At 39.2% G+C, this 27,113-nt stretch overlaps 1 protein-coding gene across 1 annotated transcript in view; it reads left to right on the forward strand.

The window, feature by feature from the left end:
* The window catches only part of eys (eyes shut homolog), an 804,562-nt gene that overhangs the window by 295,879 nt on the left and 481,570 nt on the right, over nucleotides 1–27,113 (forward strand). The window contains exons 13-16 of the mRNA XM_062969072.1: nucleotides 11,565–11,689; nucleotides 12,909–13,033; nucleotides 22,714–22,945; nucleotides 24,176–25,903. Of these exons, the coding sequence (XP_062825142.1) occupies nucleotides 11,565–11,689; nucleotides 12,909–13,033; nucleotides 22,714–22,945; nucleotides 24,176–25,903 (2,210 nt within the window). The remainder of the gene's footprint in view (nucleotides 1–11,564; nucleotides 11,690–12,908; nucleotides 13,034–22,713; nucleotides 22,946–24,175; nucleotides 25,904–27,113) is intronic.

Below are 27,113 nucleotides of genomic sequence, written 5' to 3' on the forward strand. Positions count from 1 at the left end.
TTGTTCCTTCCACTCCATAGACTTACAGTTCTGGGTGTCTTCTCTCCTCCTCCTGCCCTTTCTTCGTGTATTAAAAATGTGTGCGGTCAGAGATTTGCAGCCCAATGTCTGCGAGCTTCAGGCGATCCGCCGTACCTTGAGAGTCAGTTGCCGAGCCCTTTCATGATCCCTTCTTGAGGAAAAGACCCCTTTTAGGCCGCCGGCTGACCCTCCCAGTTTTGTTGTTCTCCAGCCTCAACCGGCTAAGGGAAGGGAGCTCTTGCTCTGCCCGATCACCTCCTGGAGCTGGCACTATCGGTTAGAGCCCTAAAGTGCCTGTCTCTCTGCCATGACCACGCACACGGAAGTCGAGTGTTAGGCTCCGTTTCTATGCGCTTAGGAAATGGAACCCCATAGAGTCCCATCAGAAGTGCCCTTACATCATGTGATGGCCTCTGTGAGACTCCCGTGGGGCTCTGTTTCCTAAGGAAATAGAGCCTAGCAGTCATCTGATGAGGTCATAACTTTCCTTATCATTTCGCTATGTTTAAAATGGGTGAAGGACTTGTATTCTTTGGTGAATACTGGGAAATTCTTCTATGGAGGTTTTCAAATTCCAGACATAAAACAGTTGCTTAATTTATGTGCTAATAGATTAGCAGATGGCTTTTAGAATTAATTTATTTCTTAAAAGACTAAAGTACAGGGGGAACATTTTCCTTCAAGGATAATATAGCTAGAAAGTGAGGGGGAAAATGATAAAGTGACTTTTAAAGCTAAAAATGATTCTTAAACACCCTATAAAATAAGAGACTAAAGATCATAACACCTGAGGGGTGAAACAATTTATTAGGGTGTCATTTTAATGTAATGCTGATTGCTATATGATAGTTAAAATAATGGCAAAAATTTGGTTTTTTAAAAAAGAATTAATTTTAAAAATTAAACAGACCCATTTGGCCTAAATTGATAGGCTAAAGTAAAAGTTATTCTCCCCTTCAATCTCTCTCTCTTTGTTAGTAACATATAAAAACTATGGGGAAGATACCCATAAAAGCTACATCTACTCATTCCATGCTACCCGTTCCACACCACCCTAGACAAACTATTGCCAGAACCTTTTCGGTTACTTCTAATTACAGTAGGCCTAATTCAGTTAACTTTTCAAATTGTGTGTCAACACATAGATAAATCTCATTGTTTGAATAAGTCTACTCTAGCTGGGTATAATATAGAATTTAAGCTACAACATCCATCAGAGTGAAAGAGGAGAAACTTTTAGGATCATTACCCTAACTGTGAGCTTCAGTGAAACGTTTGTCTTTTGTCCAAAAATTAAAAACAAAACAGAAGCAGCTAAAAAACTCCAATATAGCAACTTTTTCACCAAAGCCAGGAGATTAAAATGGTTCAGAAAAATGAATGAAAAACCCCCCTCTTTTTGAAATGTCAGCTCCTTTGTGTCCTCAATTCCTTGAGCTTTCAGTCTAGCCAAGTGGTTCTCAACCTGTGGGTCCCCAGGTGTTTTGTCTTCAACTCCCAGAAATCCTAAGAGCTGGTAAACTGGCTGGAATTTCTGGGAGGTGTACATCAAAACACCTGGGGACCCACCAGTTGAGAACCACTGGTCTAGCCTCTCTCTCTGCTGCCCCACCAGGGAAGGAAGCAAAGAAGGAGGGAGGGAGGGAGGGAGGAAGGAAGATAAAGTGGTAATGTACTCTCCTTCTCTCTTGGCTGCCCCACAGAGAAGAGTATGGGCCTTGGGAAACTATAACTCCCAGGACTGCAAAATATAGAGCTATGATATTTAAAGTAAGGTCCAATTGCATTTATTCCACAGTGTAGATGCACCCGGAGAAGTGTATGGAGCTTGGGAAACTATAACTCCCAGGACTGCACAGAGGCATGGCATAATAAACTTTCCCTAACTTTCCCTAGCAGGGGTATCTTGGCTCCTCCCACAATTTCCCCTCTCACAAATTGGGGAAATGTCTCGTTTTAATCCTGAGAGCAGTGAATGCCATCACATTACTGAATTGGCCATTCATCTGTATCATTCCCCAAAAATCCACTTCCACACCACCTCTTGAAAGGTTTGAAAAGTATTCTGGCCCCATGCTTAAAATACAGAAAGAATGCTCTACCGGACACATAAACCCAACCCAATGTGATAAACACAGTGGGTTACCGAATTTTAAGTGTAGGACTCAGTGGAATTTAGTAAATATGATTACATGAAAAAAACTTGTTTCTTTTAAATGTATTATCCAACATTCTTCTTTCCTTTTCCTGGGAAAGAAGGAAGGAGCCAAGATATTCTTCCCTACCCTACTCCTCTGGCTTGAAGTATCAGATTGCAATCTGAAAATTGCATAGTTCTCAATAAAATGACCTGAACTATCTTGATTAGTCCATCCTAGACCCATTGAAACACATGTGAGAGAGTAAGTGAAAATACATAGGTTAATTCAAGGGGCAATGTGTAGTAGTAAAGGTTGTTTAGAAGTGGGAAGGGTGGAAAGAAAGAGAGACAGACATTGAAAATCAGTAATAGATTGTTCACTCTCTGAATGCAAAAGCCTTCTGAAAAATTCCAATGGAAGGAGCTGGGAGTTCTTTGAATGTTTAACACCCCTGAAAAGTTGGTTCTTTGAAGAATAATCATGGGATTTCAGTTTCCTGGCTTTGCAGACATGAAGGAGGGGAACAAATAACAATGAGAGAAAATGCTCTCAAGGCAATTTTCTTCCCTAAAACCTGGGGGAAAATACACTATTCACCATTGTGTGTTAATCTCATTTTTTTGTGCAAAGTGTTTATTTATTAAGGAAGGCTTTCACAATAATCCCAGCCATGACATCTATGGACAAATGAAACCATTCATAGAAATATTTATTTTACATTGAATAGAGACAATATTTCTATCTGTTTTTATTTGTTTAAAGAAGCAAAGTGATACTTGAAACCTAATTTAGTGCTATCATAAACCAAAGGTCATATAATAGGCACATAAAAAGAGATATATAAAAACAATAAACATTTATATTATGTATAGAATGTGGGGAGAAGAGAAATGTATAAAAACAATAATAATGTGATTAATGATAGAAAAGACCACAAGGAAAGCTTCTATGGTTGCACAACACAGCTTGACAGGTTTGTATTCCTACAATTACCCCTCCTACTGAGTTTAGTTAGCCAAATGAGACAGCAGGGTTTGGCTGGCAACTTGTTAGTGGCATATATAGACCATTCTTAAATCTGTGTATTTTTTTTTTAAAAAAAATGATGCAGAGGTTGGTATTCCCATTCCACTCAGACTTCAACTGAGCCTCTGCAAACCCTCTACCACCATTCTGTGCCTGATGAAGAATGGAAGGTGGGATTGAGGAAGTCTCTGGCTATGTCTCTGTGTGTGTGTGTGTCTTCAAGTTGCCCATGAATTTCATAGAGTTTTCTCAGGCAAGGAATATTCAGAATTGGTTTTGTAGTCCCTTCCTCCGAAATGTAGCCTAAAGCACTTGTTAGTTACTGGTGGTCTTCCTTCTAAATTCTAATTATGGTCTACCCTGCTTAGCTTCCCATGACATATGGGAAGCTAAGATTCAGGGTAATTAGCTCAGATAGCCAGACACAAAACTGTTAAATCAACCACTGAATTGTCAGAGGATCCCAAGGGAGACTTTTCCCACCACTGAGCTGCAATGTACCAAAAAGGAGCCAGAATCCCTATGGGATTCCATCATCATCTGATGACACTTACTAATGAAAGGGGACTGGATGTGTCATTCTTCAGTACACCACTTGCCATTGTCATAGAAATCCATTTGTTTGTGTGCAGGCTGGATTACATGGTGAGGTTTGGCAGCCTTCATGATTGAGTCAATGGCACTATGATCACAAATGTGAATGGAAAATGGTTACAAGATCATAAGTGTAGTTTAAGACTGACTAACAAGATGCCAACCATATTTGCAGAAAATGCTGTTTTCTGCACAAACTATGTGTGGACTTTGTGCACAATGTGTCCTGTAATTATAAAAACAGCAGCAGGCCATTATGGTCATATGAAGAATTCTGGTCCACCAACGTCACTCATCACATTTTGTCTAATTCCCTCACATCAATGTCTCCCCAAAATCCAACATTGTGGTTTTCTCTTGATCCTCCATCCTAAGTCTGCTGCAATCACATTGAAATTCTATGTAGACAATTTTACATTCTGAAACTAATGCAAAAGCCTTAAATTGGAGTCAATCTAACACATGATTAAAGATGTTGGGACCTAGCATGGAACTGCTGAAATTAAAAAAAGGTATATTACATTCCTAAGGAAAGTAGCTTGCAAAATCTTTTGTCAAATCATCAGCAAGGTCTTAACATCTTTCCACTGGGTTTATTTAGCTGGCAAGGTAAAGGCTGCCAGCAAAAGCTAAGGTTTACATTTTCCAAATGTCAACCTTACATAACGTGTCATATCTTTGGCTACATTCCAGGGTTGTACTTTGAGAATTATATTTCATCTCCTCTGGTAGTCCAAAGGACAATTTTAAGGAAATTGTACATTTAATAAGAGTAACATTTGATTAAATACTTTGGGCAGAGACTTGCCATGTCATGGACCTTCTTCTGGAAACAAACAAGAGCAGTGTGTTGTCGAAGGCTTTCATGGCCGGGATCACAGGGTTGTTGTATGTCTTTCAGGCTGTGTGGCCATGTTCCAGAAGTATTCTCTCCTGACGTTTCGCCCACAAGAGCAGTAAAATTACAAATGAAATCCTCTCCCTCTGCCCCTCCCTTTATTTATAATGGAAAAACTTAGGCATATAAAACATCCATGAATATAGTCCTTTTTAAATATGTTTAAGTACAACGTTATAGATATTATGGAATGAGAGCAACAGGCAATGAATTCCAATTCCTTGCTTAAGATGAAAAAGAGTCTATAAGGTTCATTGCAATACTGAAAGCTTTGAACATCATGACTATTTCTTTATCTTGGAGGTTACTATTTGATTTCTACATTAAATGGAAATTGACAATTAGTCTGTGGGTGGAACCAGAGGATAACAAGAGAATAAAAAGTAGTCACAAAAATTAAACAGGCAACGTTTGAAAGAAATGAAAAGAATTGAAAGAAAATCCCAAACTTGAAAGACTTCATGCTACTTTTGAGAGTATGAAACAGCCTTCAGCTTGTCAGAAACATGTTTGATAGAACTAGAATTTCAAACATCTATCGTGCTTTTATATTCTAGAACAATGCCTCCTTTTTATTTTGCTAACAAAAGTGCTTGTTTCTTTTATTTTGCCTATGACTAATGTTATCTCTTTGAGTAGACAGACTGGCATATGGAATTTCTACCAGTTTTGCCTTTTCCTCTGTACTAAAAAATGCTTCTTGTAAGTAGAAGATTATTATAATTGTGCATTAATTTAACACTGTGAATTTATACTTTGGTGATATAATAAAAGTGTTTGTAGGATGGGATTGCGGTATACAATTTTCCTTCTTCCTCCTTCCCCTCCAAAATAATTTGAGATGTTTTTCTCTCTTTAGTACAGTTTGACCAGTGGCATTCATGCAATAATGGTACAAATTGAGCCGAATGTGACTAGAACTATCAGCTGACCTTGCTCAGTCTTTTTTCTTATATTCCCCAACCCTGCTTGTGAACATTGATTAAACAAATGATAAGGTCTATGATAGATCAATTTTTCACATTTTTAATTTAGGAGGTAAAACATTCTATCACTGCCATGGTTGAAAATTATGGCTGAGATAATAGAGGTCTGACTCTAGTTGAAGTTAAAAAGGAAAAAGTTGTCCCTCAAATGTCAAGGCACCTCGTGATCTAAGATGATTAAAACTAAACTGTTTGCAATATGAATCCCAAGGTGCTTCTATATCTCAGCTGCCATGACATTTAGCCAGTGACTTTTCATAGCTTGTTAATAATGTATAGCCATCCCAATATAAATTTGCAGTGATGGAACTGGCCTGTTAGAATGAAGTAGTTAACAAGATTTATTCTATCCAGAAAATGCAGATTTGAATGAGTGGTGGGCAGGGGAATCGGGATGAACGTCAAAAGAACTTTTCAGTAAACTGTCTTACATCATGGGAACTCAAGAGCAACTTCTTTTGTTCTGATTTATTATTCTTTTCAGACCCCTAATTTGGAGGAATAAATATTCTTCCAACTCTTTTTTTATTTCATGAGGTATAGTATGCATTCTGGATGCATTATGAATCCTAAACAACTTAAAAACCTATATCAATCCAGTCATCAATATTGGTGATCAAAACTGAGTCCGTAAATGGAAAACAAAGGCTGCTTTGGTAGGCAAAACTGATGGTAATGAGTATCCCTGAATAAAACTTGCAAATGTCTCTGTTGGAGGAAGCCAGATTTCAAGATTGTCGCCTTCAACCTGACAGTTGTACAAATTATTCATAGACTGTGAAATGTCAGCAGACAGATGAAAAGAGATGAGAAGAGGGTATAGGTGAGAAATAGAGACAAAGAACAATGGGTTATAACAGGATAAGAATTAGAATTCAAAGGGGGAGGAAGACAGTTTGACATTTGGAGAGTAGCAAGTCCAGGATGGAAGGAATTATTTAACCAGAAGACGCTAAAGTTTTGTTGAGGATCTCTGCTTATATGAACAAGTGAAGTTAACTTACAGGTGAGACAATTTTTAGTTGCTTTCACCTATAGCCTCATTTATGGGTAGGAGCAGGGGAAAGGATTACAGGCATTCCCGAGTTACAAACTTCTGACATACAAATAACTCATAGTTAAGAATAGGGGTGAGACAACAGGAGAGAAACTTACCCCTAGGAAAGGAAATTCACTCCTGATAGAGTTGTCATGGGAAAAAGGTGACTCCACTGAAGCTTTATCTCCAATCCCTGTTTCCGTAACAACCCAAAATCTTCAAAATCCAATTGTCACAGGAACAGGAAGTGAGGTGAAATCTTCTGAACAAGGGCAATTCAGCAAGACAAACACCACAGGGGTGTTAACCCTTCTCTATGGTATCTAAAGCTCCAGCCAAATATATATACAATGTATATACTATATCATTTGTCTGGAATTATATAAAAAATTGAATCACCTCTTTTCACAATTGATCAATTAAAATAATAATCGAATCGAGGACACAACTGTTCCTGGAAGGTGGGTGGCGAAGGGGGAGGGAGGGGAAAAACTGTTGGACATAAGTGGAAAGTAAGTGTGGAATTGGTAAGGTTAAGAAAATAAGACATATCAAATTGAGAGCAAATGTAATTTGAGTATCATATTTGTTTGCTCTATTTAACCTTGCGGAATTGTTATTGAGATTTGTATCACTCTACTTGTGTTTACAATAATAATTTTAAAAATGGGAAAAATATTGGCTGGAGTTGCACTTAAAAATGTACCTGCTCTGACATACATACAAATTCAACTTAAGAACAAATCAACAGAATCTATCTTGTTCATAATTTGGGGATGGCTTGTATTATTACTGGTGTTCAAGAGTTTAAGGCTTCGGGTTTGTTATCGTCATTGAATGTAGAAACATATATTTAAAAAAAAAATCTTGGGTAAAAAAAAAGATAGTCTGTCCTCTCCAAAACAATATCTCTATTAAACCTGTTATTTTATGGATCTTCATCTTGGTGTCACTGTTCTATTTTAAATGTCAAACATGTTGATGTCCTATAAGTGGATGTTTTCATCTTCTTCCTATTAGTATCATTAAACTCACAGGGAGTGCAGCTGCTTTTTTGACCTTGCATCCTGTATCCTTTCTAGCAACGTTATTTGAAGAAACATAGCCACCTATTATTCTGAGCACTATACATTGCCCTTTGAATCTTCAATGGAAGTAGGAAATACTGTGGTTTTATCCAAATTAGTTCAAAAAGAAAGATAAGAGTGTTATCAATAATATGCCTGGGCATTGGCAAGCTAACAAAAGATTTGTCCAAGGGTTCCAGTGTGGAGTAAATTGTAGGGGTGATAGGGAAATATGATGTACTAGCTGTGCCCAGCCACGCGTTGCTGTGGCGAAGTCTGGTGGTATGGAAAATAAAGTATTGAGGAATTGGTGGTAGTTAAGGTAAAGGGTAAACGTTTTCCCCTGACATTAAGTCCAGTCATGTCTGACTCAGGGGGTTGGTGCTCATCTCCATTTCTAAGCCGAAGAGCCGGCGTTTTCCATAGACTCCTCCAAGGTCATGTGGGATGATTGCATGGAGCGGTGTTACCTTCCCGCCGGAGCAGTACCTATTGATGCACTCACATTTGCATGTTTTTGAACTTCTGGGTTGGCAGAAGCTGGGCTAACAGTGAGGGCTCTCTCCGCTCCCCCAATTCAAACCTGTGGCCTTTCGGTTCAGAAATTCAGCAGCTCAGTGCTTTAACACGCTGCGCCATCAGGGGATATTATTTCCTAAAGGTTGTGAATATACAATATTTCTGACTGGTTTTTTTTTTTGCCTGTTGGAGGCAAGTATGAATGCTGCAATTAAGAAAAATGATTAGGATGTAATGGCCTTGCAGCTTTAAAGCCTGGCTGTTTCCTCCCTGAGTGATTTTTTTGTTGGGAGGTGTTAGCTGGCCCTGATTGTTTCCTGTGTGGAATTCCCCTGTTTTCAGAGGGTTGTTCTTTAATTAGTGTTCTGATTTTAGAGATTGTATTGTTCTGTTTTATTATACCACATTAATTTTTATATATTCTAATTTTAGTGTTTTTGAATACTTGGAGCCAGATTGTATTCATTTTCATGGTTGCCTGCAACAACAACAACAACAACAATAATAATAATAATAATAATAATAATAATAATAATAATAAATTTATTCTTATATCCCGCCCCATCTCCCCAAGGGGACTCGGGGCGGCTCACAATTACACATTGTAAAATCAAACATGAAAAGCAGTTATACAATCAATACATACATCACATGTTAAAAACAAGGAGATAAAACAGTTCTAGCAACACAACACAATAATAATAATAATAATAATAATAATAATAATAATGGTAATAATAATGACTTTGGTAATACACAGTGCTTCACTCCCTTCTGAGCTTCCTTTCTGGAGGAATCCTTTCTTGGGAGGTGTTAGCTGGCCCTGATTGTTTCCTTTGTGGAATTTCCAATTTCCCTGCTTTCAGACTGTTGGTCTTTATTTACTGTCCTGGTTTTAGAGATTATATTGTTCTGCATTATTCTATCCCAGTAATTATTTCATATTAAAGTAGAATCTCACTTATCCAACATTCACTTATACAATGTTCTGGATTATCCAACGCAGTCTGCCTTTTCGTAATCAATGTTTTTGTAGTCAGTGTTTTAAATTCATTGTGATATTTTAGTGGTAAATTTGTAAATACAGTACAGGAGAGTCTCGCTTATCCAACATAAACAGGCCGGCAGAATGTTGGATAAGCAAATATGTTGGATAATAAGGAGGCATTAAGGAAAAGCCTATTAAACATCAAATTAGGTTATGATTTTACAAATGAAGCACCAAAACATCATGTTAGACAACAAATTGGCAGAAAAAGTAGTTCAATACGCACTAATGCTATGTAGTAATTACTGTATTTATGAATTTAGCACCAAAATATCACAATATATTGAAAACATTGACTACAAAAATGTGTTGGATAATCCAGAACGTTGGATAACCGAATATGTTGGATAATAAGGAGGCGTTAAGGAAAAGCCTATTAAATATCAAATTAGGTTATGATTTTACAAATGAAACACCAAAACATCATGTTAGACAACAAATTTGGCAGAAAAAGTAGTTCAATACGCAGTAATGCTATGTAGTAATTACTGTATTTATGAATTTAGCACCAAAATATCACGATATATTGAAAACATTGACTACAAAAATGTGTTGGATAATCCAGAACGTTGGATAAGCAAGTGTTGGATAAGTGAGACTCTACTGTAATTACTACATAGCATTACTGCGCATGGAACTACTTTTTCTGTCAAATTTGTTGTATAATATGACGTTTTGGTGCTTAATTTGTATAACAATTACCTAATTTGATGTTTAATCGGCTTTTCCTGAATCCCTTCTTACTATCCAACATATTCACTTATCCTGCCGGCCTGTTTATGTTGGATAAGTGAGATTCTACTGTATATTGATAATCTTATATTATCTGCTTAGAACTGGATTATATGAGGCCCCTTCTTCACAGCTGTATAAAATGCACACTGAAGTGGATTATATGGTAGTGTGGAGTCAAGATAATCTAGTGCAAAGCAGATCATATAAGATTATAAATGGGTTATATAGCTGTGTGGAAGGGCCTTGATTCTACACTGCCATATAATCCAGTGCAAATTAGATAATCTGTGGAAGAGACCTAAGTGAGGCCTAAATCTGCCTGTCCCCTAACTGAACCCTGGCTGTCCCTTGGCTGAGTTGGTTGCTAGGAGATGAAGTGGGCAGAGATTAGCCCTCTAAACTGGCAGCATTTGGATAAAAACAATTATTGCTCTCCTTCTAATTAGGACTTTATTTTTCTTTTCTTTTTGTTGTATCAACCTAGAGGCATGGATGATGGGTTGTGTTGTCAAATTTCGAGGTTGGGGGGGCCTGTAGTTTTGTTGTTTTGTGGGTCACCGTGATGCCATCACTCATTTATATATATAGATATATTCAGTTTTATCATATTGATTTACTGTATTGTTATAAGTGTTTTATTTAACTTACTATATGGAGTGTAATCAAGTCTTATCAAGCCTTGTTATTTGGCTTGGTATTGTGATATGGCCTAAGGGCTAATCAATAAAAATTATCATCATCATCATTGTCGTCGTCATTGTCATCATCATCCAAGGGTTCCATGTAAACATTACACATTACGGATGACATGATGCAATTCTGTGAGAGTCCATTGATTGCATCACAGGGAAAAAACATTACTCATTTGGAAATAATCATTTGTATAGTTCCTACCTTGAATTCCTAAAGATCTTGATAACTGACTGTATCAGAGCTGATGAGACAAAATGAAACCTTATGGTAGATTATGTAACATTAGTATACCTAGCTATGTAGCAGAGGTACTAGGAAATGCACTATGGCATTATGAAGATGTATAATTGGACACCAGTAAGAGTACCTAATGTGTATTGTGCCCAATGATCTTTGGGAACTTTTCTGTCATGGCTATGTATTAATGTAACAGTACCATGAACTGGATATGGATGTTATACAACTGGATATGGATGTTATACAACTATGCACTACTAATTTCCACATCTATAAGTCCATTTACTGAGGTCCCTGCAATTATTCTGGCTATCATATCCAGACATGGCTATCTATTAATAAACCAAGGCAGCTTTCCTGAACCCACCAACTAAATATATTGGACTGTAACATCAACTATTCCCAGGCAGCATGATCAATAAGTTACATGCAAATGTCTGTGGGAGACTGAACTAGACAACAGCAAGTTGGATAATGTTAATGATATATTTACTTTACTCCTGCATAATATTATTTTAATACACTATAGTAAAATATGTAATATATGATTATATCTCTAGGTGCCCAGATGGCTTTTCTGGTCATTTTTGTGAAATAGACATCAATGAATGCAGCTCTTCACCTTGCTTACATGACTCGGTCTGTGAAGATCTTATTAATGGTTACTTCTGCAGATGCCAAAGAGGTAACTGTTGGGAATTTTTTTTAAAAAGTATGATATTTTAATACTAACAGATTCTACTCATAACTATGGATAACATTCTTTACCAGGCTAATAAAGGACATACTGGAAATTAAACTATGTAGTTAGTGTTTTCTGTAAACAGAAAGCAATTTATCAGGAAATTACTTTTCACTTGCTTCAAGAATTATTCTTAGGTGTAAACAAATATAACCTCTTTAATTTTTTTTAAAAAAACACCCTGCAAAGCAGAACAACAGTTTGGACTGAAAACAACCAAATGCACTTAAAGATTGTCTGGAATCCAAAGATAAAATCAGTAGTTTTAATTAGCATTTTAAAGTGTTTAATTTTACCATGTGTGGGACAGAAAGATTAAATATTGTTGCAAAATAAATCTGTAGAACAAATTGTTTTCATTTTGAATTACGCCCATTCTTGGAACTGAATGAATTGGCAATGAATGGATTTGGCTTAAGTTGCTATTTGGCTTTCAGACTTGATATCACACTCAGATGGGAAATAAAAGTGGATCCCAGATCCAGGGCAGGATTTCAAGCTGTACCTCCTTGGACAGAACAGTAGAATCCAAGAGATGTGGGTAGTGGGGAAGGCTGGGAACAGTATCTCCTTCCCACTGGCTATCCTCCAAGCTCAGGAGGGCTGGGAAACTCTTTTGAGTTCACTTTCTAGCAACACTAAGGGCTAGAGAGGATGGTGGAAGAAAGTCCTGTTTCAGTAGTGTTGAAATGCTAGTTTGCCAGTGTTCAGCCCTTAAAAAGTGAAGTTTAGGCCTATGTCAATGCTAAAAGTTCGCTCAATAAAAATCCATGGAATTAAAGATTTGATTTGTTCCTCTGAAATGAAGAACTTGGGCAAAGCTTAGTATAGTCACCTCATTCCATTTAGCCCCTGTTTAGCTCCTTTTGACGGTTTTTCTGGTAGTGTTTCTATCTGCTAAAAATAAGTAATGACATTTAATTTTAGTTCTATGAGGCCAAAGGTCAAGTTCTATGGACTTAAGTCAGTGATGAATTCCCATCTTGGTTCTCTCAAACCAAAGGTGAGTGAGGAATCCCAACGTAGTTCTCTGGGACCAAAGATCATTGATGAATCCCCTCTTGATTTTCCCTTGACTTCCATCTGGAAAAAAAAGACCACACATTCAATAAATAAATAAATAAATGATGTTCACATTCTTTTTTCTCTCTCATGCTGGCAGGTTGGGAAGGCTTCTACTGCGAAGATGACATCAATGAATGTGCCTCTAATCCCTGCATACATGGGATTTGTACCCAGAAAGAACCAGGCTTGGGTTATACCTGTTACTGCGACCCTGGATTTGTGGTATGTTGCTATGTTCCTACTAATACTTTTGCCATGTCTTAATTTTTCCTTATTTATTTATTTATTATTTACAACATTTATATTCTGCCCTTTTCACCCCGAAGGGGACTCAGGGTGGATCACATTACACATATAGGCAAACATTCAATGCTTTTTAACATAGAACAAAGACAAGACAAACATAGGCTCCGAGCGGGCCTCTACTTCATGACCTCCTGGTCAGGGTGATTCATTGCAGCTGGTTGCAGCTGGCTTGCTCTCCAGCCTGGGCCACAGCCCGGGCCCTTGCCAGTAACTAGTTTCTAATTAATTTATAATGTTTCCACAAATAGAGTATTTCTCTCTACTGTGATGATCATGTATGTTATATATTGGCATTGCTGTTGTTCTCATTGATATCTAGAAGGTGCTACCATGTGTGCTATGTGCAGATATCAGTATCCATTATCACTACACTGCTAGAACAAACAACAGTTAACATGACTAGGTTGAAAGGCATTTAGAATTGTTTATAGAGTTCAAAGTGTTTATTTTCAAAATAATAATTTGGATGCCTAAAACTAGTCAATTTTCATTACAGTTGTAATTCTGAATAAACCTTTTGCAATCTCATATTTAAAAAAGCTTAAAATGATAAATTCAGCCACTTCTGTTAAAACACATAATATTTCAAGTTGCTCCCCTATGAGTCACACTTTCTTTTATTCTAGAAGTTTTATTTGTATTGTCTGCTTTTCTTAGCTCCCACAAATGAGAAATCATCAAAGTAATGAACTGTGTTGTAAAAATCTGACCTAAGTTACCGTTTTGGGCTCTCCAAAAATGAATAAACCCTTCAAAAGCAACCATGATACAAAGCAGCCTATAGCTAACCCCTCATGTAGAATAAAACCCCAGGTTCCAATTGAAACAGTTCATAATCAATGAGGTGAGCTGGAAAAACTTAAGCTGATTTAACACTACAGTTCCTAATTCTGCCTTTTGCCACTGGTCCACAAACCAGAAGCACACAAAGCACTCAAACCAGCTAGCCTAGTTGAAGTTGTATAACATATTATACAGGAAAAAAAACCAAAAATGGTATTAGTGACAGCCATAACTTTACATTATGACAGCTGGTGAATTAATATCAACTCCTCTTTACCATTTTAGGAGCAAACACATGACTAGACTATTGAAGCTGCCACATAAAACCCAAACATCTACCCGTATATACTAGGCATGGGCAAAACTTTTCGTCTTAGGGCTTCATTGTGGGCCCGGCTGGGAGGGCTGAGCCAGGAGGGAGGGAGGCTGGGCATACCCTGGGAGGGGGAGGAGCCAGGAGAGGGCAGGGCCAGGAGGGGGCAGGGCAAGGCCTGGGTCATCTTTAGTTTGTCCTCCCAGCATAAGAATGGGACTGCTCACCCTATCCTTAGCTGGGAAGAAGGCAACTGCCCTGGTCCTACTCCCATATTCCTCCCCAGAACCTTGCATGTCCTCTTGGCATGCTGGGAGGAGGGCAAGACAGACAGTGATTGAGAGTGTTCCAGAGGGCTCTCAGCAGCTGCGTGCCTTCTTCGCACCATTCTTCTGGCATAAGGATGAGGCCACTCACACTGTCCTTATGCCGGGAGGAGGTCAAGACACACGTGGCTGAAAGCGCTCCAGAGGGCTCTCAGCTGCTATGTACCTTCTGCCCCCATCATTTTGGCATAAGGATGTGGTGGGCCACTGTGTCCTTCTGCCAAGAGGACAGGGAAAATGAGGAGTCCCTGAGGTAAGCACCCAGGGGGCTGCATCCGGCCTCCGGGCCTTAGTTTGCCTATGCCTGGTATATCCTCATGGATACGTTCAGAAATTTTAGGCAAAAGTTGACTCCCAAAACTTGAGTCAACATATCTATAGATCAATGTAAACACTGTAGCTTAACTTTTTTTAAAAGGAATCGTTCCCTTATCTGATTAGAATTGTGAAAAATGAGAGCTTAATTCTGGGAAAATGAAAAGAAGCACAGATCTCTCTCTATTCTCATTTCCGTGGTGCCATCTCTAGCCTTTTTGGATGCCTAAGTGGGAAAATAGTAAGGGCAATGGCCAATGGGGACTAACACTTTTGCCTATCTGTGGAATGGATTCTCATATGCTTAGCCCATTTGCACCTGATCTGCTCCCTCTCACATATTGGTCATCTTTGTCATCAACAAAATCAAAATCATCATCAACACCATCAACATCATAATTATTTTCATAATCATTTGTAATTATACCCCATCATTTTCTCAAGGTTAGCACTCAAGACTCCTTTCAAATTAAAATGATTGCAATATACAGTGAAATTTATATCTAAAAGGTCAGTTAAAGTAGTATTAAAATATTTAAAATATTAAATCAATCTAAAACATACACCAAAATCTAAACCAAATTAACTGCTTATAAGCCACCCTGGGATATTCTTGGTCTGAAGAATGGGATATAAACACTTCAAACAAACTAACAAACACATACCTGTTGAAAGTACTAGCTAGTAGCTACATGCTCAGTTTTACCAGCTATCTTGATCTTCAAAAATAAATTGCTTCTATTGTTATTATTCATGTATTGTTTTTAACTACTATTTTTATTGCATTGATGTTTTCATAGTTATAAACTGCTCTGAGATTTTCTTAAATGGAAAGTAGGATAGTATGTTCTCAGAGAAACAAACAGGTTATATATCAAAAATAAGTATTCTAGCCTACCCCAAACCTATGTGCCAGAATGCATGTGTGTCTGCATGTGTGTGTGTTTTTTTTAATGTACATATTAGGCAGATTTATTGTGCCACATACAGTGGGGAAGTATTTAGTCAGATAGCAATTGTACAAGTTCTCCCACTTAAAAAGATGAGAGAGGCCTGTAATTGACATCATAGAAAGACCTCAACTACAAGAGACAACATGAGAAAACACATCTAGAAAATCACATTGTCTGATGTTTCACAAATTTATTTGCAAATTATGGTGGAAAATAAGTATTTGGTCACCTGCAAACAAGCAAGATTTCTGGCTCTCAGAGACCTGTAACTTCGTCTTTAAGAGGCTCCCTGTCCTCCACTCATTACCTGTAGTAATGGCACCTATTTGAACTTGTTATCAGTATAAAGGACACCTGTCTACAAACTCAAGCAGTCACACTCCAAACTCCACTATGGTGAAGACAAAAGAGCTGTTGAAGGACACCAGAAACAAAATTGTAGCCCTGCACCAGACTGGGAAGACTGAATTTGCAATAGGCAAACAGCTTGGTGTGAAAAAATCAACTGTGGGAACAATAATGAGAAAATGAAAGAGATACAAGACCACTGATAATTTCCCTCGATCTAGGGCTCCAAGATCTCACCCCATGGGGTCAAAATGATCACAAGAACGGTGAGCCAAAATCCCAGAACCACATGGGGGGACTTAGTGAATGACCTGCAGATTGCTGGGACCGACATACAAAGGCTACCATCAACAACACACTACACCACCAAGGACTCAGATCCTGCAGTGCCAGATGTGTCCCCCTGCTTAAGCCAGTACATGTTTGGGCCTTACTGAAGTTTGTTAGAGAGCATTTGGATGATCCAGAAGAGTATTGGGAGAATGTCATATGGTCAGATGAAACCAAAGTAGAACTGTTTGGTAGAAACACAACTCGTCGTGTTTGGAAGAGAAAGAATGCTGAGTTGCATCTAAAGAACACCATATCTACTGTGAAGCATGGGGGTGGCAACATCATGCTTTGGGGCTGTTTCTCTGCAAAGGGACGAGAAAGAAAGAATGGGGCCATGTATCGTGAGATTTTGAGTGCAAACCTCCTTCCGTAAGCAAGCGCACTAAAGATGAAACATGGCTGGGTCTTTCAGCATGACAATGATCCCAAGCACACTGCCAGGGCAACAAAGGAGTGGCTTCATAAGAAGCATTTCAAGATTCTGGAGTGGCATAGCAAGTCTCCAGATCGTAACCCTTTATAAAACCTTTGGAGGGAGTTGAAAGTCTGTGTTGTCCAGAGACAGCCCCAAAACATCACTGCTTTTGAAGAGACCTGGATGGAGGAATGGGCCAACATACCAGCAAAAGTGGGTGCCAACCTTGTGAGGACTTATAGAAAACCTCTGTCATTGCCAATAAAGGATATATAACAAAGTATTGAGATGAACTTTTGTTATGAATCAAATACTTATGTTCCACCATAATTTGCAAATAAATTTGTGAAAAATCAGACAATGTGATTTTCTGGATGTGTTTTCTCATGTTGTCTCTCATAGTTGATGTCAATTACAGGCCTCTCTCATCTTTTTAAGTGGAAAAACTTGTACAATTGGCATCTGAATAATACTTTTTCCCCCACTATAAGGCCTCAATTACTGTTCAGTAAGTAGTACTATACAGAAGCAAATAGATCCATGGCCTTATTATTTCTAAGAAATTGGGGTTAAATGTAATTATTCATTGCCAGGCATATATTACTATGCGTTCTTTCCTACTTGCCAAAGTCAGGTTTTCTCATTTTGACTATGCCAATACCATTGTTCCTGCTGGTTCTCTTGGACATCTCAGTGGCTTTCAATACCATCAACCATGGTATCCTTCTGGGGAGGCTCTCTGGGATGGGGCTTGGTGGCACGGTTTTGCTGTGGCTCCGGTCCTTCCTGGAGGGTCGTTCCCAGATGGTGAAGCTGGGGGACACCTGCTCGGACCCCTGGCCATTGACCTGTGGGGTCCCGCAAGGGTCTATCCTATCCCCCATGCTATTTAACATCTACATGAAACTGCTGGGAGAGGTCATCCGGAGTTTTGGAGGGCGTTGCCATCTCTACGCAGATGACACGCACATCTACTACTCATTTCCAACTGAATCCAAGGAAGCCCCTCGGATGCTGAACCAGTGCCTGGCCGCTGTGGCAGACTGGATAAGAAGGAGGAACAAGCTGAGGATCAATCCTGACAAGACAGAGGCCCTCCTGGTCAGTCGCTCGTCTGATCAGGGTATCGGGTGGCAACCTGTGCTAGACGGGGTTGCACTCCCCCTGAAATCACAGGTCCGCAGTTTGGGGGTCAGCGTTGACACTTGAGGCGCAGGTGTCGGCGGTGGCCGGGAGGGCCTTTGCACAACTAAAACTTGTGCACCAATTGCGACCATATCTCATGAAGTCTGACTTGACCACGGTGGTCCATGCCTTAGTTACCTCTAGGCTGGACTACTGCAATGTGCTCTACGTGGGGCTTCCCTTGAAGACGGCCCGAAAATTACAATTGGTCCAGCGTTCGGCTGCCAGACTAATAACTGGGGCGAGTTACAGGGAAAGATCAACTCCCTTGTTCAAGGAGCTCCACTGGCTGCCGTTTATTTTCTGGTCCCAATTCAAGGTGCAGACCATCATCTATAAAGCCCTAAACGGTTTGGGACCCACCTACCTTCGTGACCGTATCTCCTATCATAAACCTGTCTGATCCCTTCGATCGTTAGGGGAGGCTCTCCTGTCGCCACTGCTGATATCTCAGGCCCGCCTTTTGGGAACAAGGGAGAGGGCCTTCTCTGCTGTGGCCCCCCGATTGTGGAACTCACTGCCCGGTGAGATTAGGCAAGCCCCCACATTAGCAGCCTTTAAGAAAGATTTGAAAACATGGCTCTTCCGTTGTGCTTTTGGAGAGTAATTACTGCAGATATCCCTTTTGTTACTCTCCTCCAATATCTGTCCTCCAGATTGCACCACTACTTTATGCCCCTGTTTTCTGTGGTTTATTCCCATTCCCTTTCTCACCCCAAGTTTTTAACCTAGTGTTCATGTGGCCTGCCCTTGGTTTATTGTTCTTTTGATTTTGCTTAATGTAGTGTATATTATCTTTTATTGTATTGTTTAATGTGTTATGATTTGTTGTTCTATTTATATTCTGTGATATTTTATTGTTCTGGGCATGGCCCCATGTAAGCCGCCCCCGAGTCCCCATTGGGGAGATGGTGGTGGGGTATAAATAAAGTTTATTATTATTATTATTATTATTATTATTATTATTATTATTATTATTATTATTATGCATTTCTTTATGGCACTGGTGATCATTAATGTGAAAATATGTTTTTTTCCCTTTCACCCAGTTCTGAACCTTGATGATAGTAATAGTATTATACATTTCAATTCAGGTACTATGATAGAAAATAATTTATTTGCCAAGACACTATCACATTTATAAAACATTTATTTGCATCAAGACCATGCATCTGAAGTTTCAAACAATAGTCATATATCTATGTCTATACAGGTCAATAGAGATGTGAAATTTAGAGATGGGATTTAATTTCAGTTGAATTCCCATCATGAAATTATGAGACCAGACACAGATGTATGGAGAAATAAAGGGCCATTTATTGGGTAGTGGCATATGGTCATATATCATTTTCTGACTACCTGCTCAGCCAACCTCTGGGCAAAAAAACCTGACCCCGGGAGCACACCATAGTGATGTTTGTTATCCCTGGCCAGTCATTACTGGAAGACCATCCCAAGGATACTCCCTCATGAGTCCCAGAACCCTATAGGCGAGAGCTAACCCCCCTCCCAGTCTAGCCCCAAGGAGAGATCTTTAGGGACTCTTTCCTCAAGACTCAGAACCTAGAGATGCCATCCCAAACATTCTCCATTTCACTCCAAATGGGGGGTGCCAAGGTGTACTGTACACCAATCTTTGTTCTCCCTCCACTTCTTGCCATAGAAAGAGTCAGGCTCATGAGCAAAAAAGGCAGATGGGAAGGGCTGGTGCCTTATATGGTGCTTATATGGTGCTCCATAAGCCTCTCCCATCTGCTAAGATTGGGGGAAACAGCCATGGTTTCTACCATAGGGGATTCAAATGTTCCCCTGTGATCAAATGGTGGGCCCTTTGGCTGCAGGTGAATGTTGAGGCTACAGGGAGTTGGGAGCTGTTTTTTGTTTTGTTTTGTTTTTTTGCCCAGTGTTATGGTCCCAGTCCAGATCTACCACTTCTTGACCTACTGAGGGCTAAATATGAGCATATAAATCTTTAAATCATCATATGTGTCCCACAACAGCCTCATAGCATTTCCCTGGGGGTTTCTCCAGGGCATGTCAAACAGTCATAGGACATGTTCAACCTGGGCATGTCCTATGACTGTTTTCCTTCCAAAATGACTTTTAGACTGGCAGCTATAAGCACAGAACTCCTACTTACATATTTGTGTATCAGTTTTTTTATTTATCATGTCAGAAGAGAATTGAGAATACAGTTATAATGTATAGAAAAAACACAAACAAAGTTGGAAACTTGGCATTATACTACATTTCCTTTGATCAGAAGCTGGCCACTTTGAGTGTCTCTGATATCATCATAAAAAGGTCCTCCATTGTGCATTTAGCAGGGCTCAGACTGCATTGTAGTAGGTGGTCTGTGGTTTGCTCTTCTCCGCACTAGCATGTCATGGACTCCACTTTGTTGCCCCGTTTAAGGTTAGCTCTGCCTCTCATGGTGCCAGAGTGCAGTGTTTTCAGTGCCTTCCAAGTCACTCAGTCTTCTCTGTGCCCAGGAGAGAGTTTCTCATCTGATATCAGCCACTGATTGAGGTTTCAGGTTTTAGCCTGCTACTTTTGGACTCTCACTGAGAGTGTGCCTGTGAGTATCTCTGTAGATCTTAGGAAACTATTTCTTGATTTAAGGCATTGGCTTGCTGGCTGATCTCCGAACTGAGAACGGGCCAGAGATGTTAATGCTTTGGTTCTTACATGACAGGCTGCTACTTCCTTATCGATGTCAGGTGGTGCAATACCGGCTAAACTATAATTTCAGCAGTGGTGTGGGCCGTAGACATCATGTGATAATGCAGCATGTCTCATTAAGAGTATAGCTGTGTCTAACCAAAAGGATTCAGATTATACACACACACACATTGTCATGCAGCCACAGAAGCCTCCTCTGTATTTCTCAATTAGGATAGGTTAGCCTGCATATTGTGAATAGCCATTATGGGAGGGATCCAGAGTTAGCCCCTTTCATTTAAGATATCCCCTTTCTCTTAAGATATCCCCTTTCCCCTCCCCTTTCAGAATCTTCCCCAGGGACGGAGCCTCTCTACTAGATCCAACTGCATCTCTGGAAGTAGGCTATTAATAGACTATTAGGTGTCAGAGGAGTGAAGATGCTAAAAATATTCTACATCAAGGGTGATAGGCAATGATTGATCAATAGAAGTTAAACAATTAAACAGCTGGTTCTGTAAGCAAAGTGGCTTTGTTGAAGAAACAGAAAACAAAAAGAAAAGACAACACACAAGTAGGCAAAGATAACTTTTAGAGCAAATCCCTAGCCTTTTAATAGGCTTTTGCCAGTTAAATCAAGAGAAGTTGGGATTTGAATCTTGCACAGGCCCGGGCTGTGGCACAGGCTAGTGAGCAGCCAGCTGTAGCCAGCTGCAACAAATCACTCTGACCAAGAGGTCATGAGTTCGAGGCCAGCTCGAGGCCTGTGTTTGTTTCTGTCTTTGTTCTATGTTAAGGCATTGAATGCTTGCCTTATATGTGTAATGTGATCCGCCCTGAGTCCCCTTCGGGGTGAGAAGGGCAGAATATAAATACTGTAAATAATAAATTGTTTTATTAAAGTCTTTATCAATTGTTCCTCTGAGCATATCAACTCTGTTTCCTCCATGCGAACAGCTTGTGGGGGCAGAACACACACATACACCGAAGAACAATACCATACCCTCCAACCATCCCAATTTGGCATGGAAAGTCTAAATTAACTTACTCTGTGATCTTACTATCTCTTTTAAAATGTCCCATTGTATCTTTCCGCACCCCACCTTCTTCCTTTGTCCTCAACTTGCTTCGGTTGCTGCAAACTGACTTAAAAGTGTAATTTTGTACTCATATAGTTCAGCAGTGGGACAAGGGTAGATTTTTGTCTTTCCCGGCAAAAGCAAATCATTGCAGATTGTTTAGCTTGAGTGTTCTTCCTCATTAATAACTTTTCCCACTTCAACCACACTCTCATATTGTTTAGCCACATGTATCCCATTTTTCATCTGTGAAATCTTGATAATTGAGCAATTCTAATGTCAAATATGCAGCTACTTAAAGATGCAGATGCACCATGGTTCTTGCTTTTCTAAGAGCTAGCAACCATTTTACTGTGTTAGGACCTGTTTTGTAAGGCTATGATGGCAGAATGCTACACAAATCAATTTAAAGTGTGGAAATCACTGTGTACTTGAAGCCAGTGCAATGAAAAGTAATTACAACATCAGAACGAATTCTTTGTTTGCATCCCTCTATATTCTTTTAGTTTAATCTCTAAGGAGCATATTGTTATATTGCAAAGCGGCGAATGATTTAGGGACAGAGCTATTCCCAGGGCACAACATGTTGCAGGGACTATGGGATGGAATCTTTATTTTAACATTAATACTTGTTCTTTGAACTGATGGGAAGTAAAAATGTCATGATTAAATTACAGTTTTAAAGCCTAGATCTATGCCACGAAATCAGTAAAGGCAAAAAGCTCAGTCAGATCCGATTAATTTTGGAAAGCGCAGCTTCCCCAATTTAAATAGGCAGCATCCGGGGGGGAAGGGGGGATGAAAGAGAACTATAACATGAACCATTTAATGTTAATATAAAATTGAAAATTGCCTTCAAAATGATTTTTTCAAAAATCCTTATAGGGCCAAAGTTGTGAGCTTAATTATGACGATTGCTTAATGCAAGCCTGCCCTGCTGGATATCGTTGTGTGGATGGAATAAACAATATCACCTGCTTTCCTGAAGTCCCTTGGAGGCCCCAGGCCACCATGAAAATGGAAAGAGAGCCTTCTGCTGAACCATTAAAGAGAGGCTTCACACAAGACCAGTCAAGCCTCATAATATCTGAGATGTCTCCATCACAGACTTCTACAGGTCAGTGCCAAAACCCAATGGATTGGATGTGAAACTCCTTTAGCTTGTGTGCATTTGCTGTCATGTTTCTGTTGAGTGGGAATGCCACCTGTATTCTCTGTTTCTTCTGGATGCTTTTACCAAATTGGAATTTCTTTTCAGGTTTGCAGTTTGCCTTTCTTTTACTATGCACCTGTCTTGTCTGCGAATTTGCATGCCATTTTCATTTGAACTGAATGTTTTTTGCTTGCGAGGACAATATTCTTTCTCTATCCCTTGGCCTCCTCTGTGTAGGGAATTGCATTGTTCCATAACTTACTGAATTTCTCATTTGGGTTGACTGGTATGTGCAATTTCATAGGCTTCACAATATGTCACTGCTCCCACTGTTGGCACAAATCTCTTGTGGTTGGTAGGCAGATCATTTTGCTTTGTTCATGAGAACCCAGGATTTCTTCTCTTCACTCATATCTTTTCTTGTCTGTATCTTTCCCCATTCTCTTGGTGTTTTTATATATACGCATGCTTGGAACAAGCTCTCCTATTCTCTTCCTTTCCTTGTTTCTTTGTATCTCTGATTCTGAGAATACGTCAGCATAGGAACCATTAAAAATAGAAAAGTACCATAAATGCAGTGGCCTATTTTGAGTGCCGTATATCTGAGTGCATTCATTTAGCGACAACTACTCTAAACACATGCCATTATACACTGTGCATTATAAAAATGCATGTTTTATAATCTGGATTGGCTCATTCTTTTTGTCCTTCCCCTCCTTGTTTTTAAAGCCACATACAGTAATATTTCTTCTTGATGTTGATAATCAAAATGAATGTGACCCAATTAGTAAATATAATTATCTTTGTAACTTTTCCAGATCATGTCAACTCTTCAAGTTCTTGATAGCATAGATCTGTAATTTATTCTTTTTTGTATTGATTCTCAGAAACGATTTGATTTAGCCAATTTAATAAATATTTTCCAAGCAATGCTATTTGTTCTGGCTACAGCCCTCACAATGTGAATAATGTGAGAGTTTACATTTAGTCAGCTCTTGAGGTCACTAAAATCTTTTTTACACTATTATTAAGAATATGATTTACGGAGTTGTATTTGTCTGCTGTAGGATGCCTGGGTGAGAATTAATGGTTTTCAGGTAGCAATGCATTTGCTGCTGATCTAGCCTAGGGCCAACGTTGTTCATTTTTTATTTTCATCTAACTTTTTCCCCTTATTTTTTTAATCCTCTAAAGGTCTTCAAAAGGCAGGCTTTCTCAACCATGGGAGTTTTGCAACCTTCAATATGGCTAAATTAATGCCCAGCATATCATTTGAAAGCTTTGGACTGGGACCAGTGATTGCTGATAGCAAGTCTCCAGCAGCATTTTTGCTTACTTCCTCCACAGACATTCTCACTTCCCAGCTATTGGGGTATATAGGCCTATATTCAACAGGAACAAAATTCAACATAACAGCTGTGGCAGAGGTGATGAATGATAGTTCACCAGATGCAACACTAGTCATGCACTCACAAGATAAGTATGATGGGATCTCATTCATCACAAAGTCCTTAATGACAGTTCTTCTTCCCTCTGCGCAAATAAGTTTGTCAGTAGCAAACCAAAAGATTCTTGCTTTACCTGCCACAGACACAAGCTCAGTAATGCCAGAGACCAAAACTGAATCACATAGTCATTCATTATTTTTTCCTGGATCCCAGATGACCACTCCAGCAATTGCACACTCAACACTTTCTATGTCTTTCTTATTTCATGAGATCACTAGACAGCAATCAGCCATCTCTCTAATAACAGAAGATGAGGACTGGGTTTTACTAAAGCCATCAATGACATTTATTCTCCCCTCAAAAACAACTGACTTGGAAAAGGCAGACTGCTTTAGCTCATCAGTGATACAGGAATCCAAAAGACAAATATCCCTTCCCAATGAATATTTAGATATTAGTATGTCATCTTTCAGCCATGAGATCTCTACAGAGCTCCTCACACTGTCTGCTGGTTCTTTATACAATTTCAATCGAACATGTATAAAGGACACCATAGTTAATATAAAATTCTTGGATGAATCTTCAGATCACGTTTTACATAGCAAAGAATCTCTATTTTATGAGGCATCCTTGGTGAACTTGACAATGCTAACCAGTTGGTATACATTAATCAAATCTACTGCTGTTACTTCTGGGTATTCATTTGTTTCAACTTCTGAAACAGCACCATCAGTGAAGTTCAAAAAAGTATCTTCTTGGTATCCTACTGAAAGAGGCAGAAATAAATCCAGGCTGGAAGAATATGATATGACTAAACCCTTACAGAGACTAAACACTGGTTTCTCATGTATTTATTCAGACTGTATAGCAACTATTCTTTCAGAAACCTTCCATTTGGAGCCATCTTTTTCAACAATTGAAACTTCTCAAAGAGGGAACAGTGATGTGACAAGGAAATTAACTGATGTAGAAAAGCTGACTTCAATGCATATTCTACCAACACTGAACAACCCACCATATGATCCAATTAAGGAAATTCATCCATTAATGAGTCAAGGGGATACAATCTTTGTTTTCCAATCAAGTGAAGCTCCTCTAGAAGAAAATGACAGCCATGTTGCATGTCATTCTAATGAGTCTACATCACACATGCCATCCCATTTCGAAGGGAGAGTTGATTTGCATCTCAGACATGCAGGCATTACACAGACAGGCTCAGTGGCTGATTTTCTTGACAGGCATTCATTATGTGAATTTTCAGTTGATAGGACATCTGATTCAGTATTATCTGTCCAGCTACACTCAGTTCCACAGTACTTATTAACTCCAGATGGAAATTGGGTTGCCTTAACCATGGACAGTACATTGCAACAACATCTGAGTACTCATGCCACTAATGAAGAACTTATAGCAAGTCCACAGTCTCATAGTATACTGGTTTCAACTGTTATCTCTTACCAGTTCACAGTGTCTGGTGAGTTAATGTTTTCTTTATAAGTTCCTGTTCAGAAGATATTCTGATGCTTATGGAAGTTTTATGTCTTTCTGTTTGATTGCGTGAGTAATGCAGAAGTAAACCCAATGCATGTCCACTTGATGGACAATTTCACATTTATGAAAATGGAATTCAAAGCAATAGGTGAGATGTGAAAGCTGATAAGGTACCTCATATTTTAACTGTAAGAAATAGTTGTGATTTGAAGAATTGCTACTCAGGTCTAGTTCTCATAAAGAGTAGTCAAGGTTACAAGCCTGTGCATAGAGTGCACTGTTTCATACCATCTGTTGGTGTTTGTGAGATCCTCAATACATAAGTAACCATCTAATGAGAAACTAGCCTTTCCCTCACAGTACATTAGTTTTATAGGTGATGATGTCCACAACATGCAAGGAAGAGAATGTGTTAGGCTTACCTCCCTCTGTTGCCACTTTCCTTGCAAGGAAAAAGAAAGTATGAATGGGACAGTGACCTATATGTGTGTTTTATCACTGTACAATCAACCCTGATTTTTAAGTATTTCTGGTCATGTGGGGAGCTGGCAACCCAGAGGATCAGCAATTCAGATGACCATCCATTACATGAGAAGAAAATATCAGGTAGGGCCAGATAAAGAGTGCAACTGATCTCACATGTTGATTTTAAATCTTTTTATGAATGCTTAAACAGGGCTGTAGTGAAATGAAAATCCGATAAAGTAGAAACATGCAGAAAATGTAATAATCGTATGTTTTAGACCACATTCTTTATTGAATGGCCAGATTAATTTTTGTAAAAGCCAAATGATGATAGATGTCAACAGCCAAGAAGTCCTGTTATAAACAACTAGCTGTGCCCGGCCACGCGTTGCTGTGGCGAAGAATGGTGTTCTGGGAAATAAAGTATTGAGGAATTGGTGGTAGTTAAGGTAAAGGGTAAACGTTTTCCTCTGACATTAAGTCCAGTCATGTCTGATTCTGGGGGTTGGTGCTCATCTCCATTTCTAAGCCGAAGAGCCGTCGTTGTCCGTAGACTCCTCCAAGGTCATGTGGGATGACTGCATGGAGTGGCGTTACCTTCCCACCGGAGCAGTACCTATTGATGCACTCACATTTACATGTTTTTGAACTTCTGGGTTGGCAGAAGCTGGGGCTAACAGTGGGGGCTCTGTCAGTTCCCCCAATTCAAACCTGCGGCCTTTCGGTCC

The sequence above is a fragment of the Anolis carolinensis genome, chromosome 1, assembly GCF_035594765.1.
Source record: "Anolis carolinensis isolate JA03-04 chromosome 1, rAnoCar3.1.pri, whole genome shotgun sequence".
In the NCBI taxonomy this organism is placed as follows: domain Eukaryota; kingdom Metazoa; phylum Chordata; class Lepidosauria; order Squamata; family Dactyloidae; genus Anolis; species Anolis carolinensis.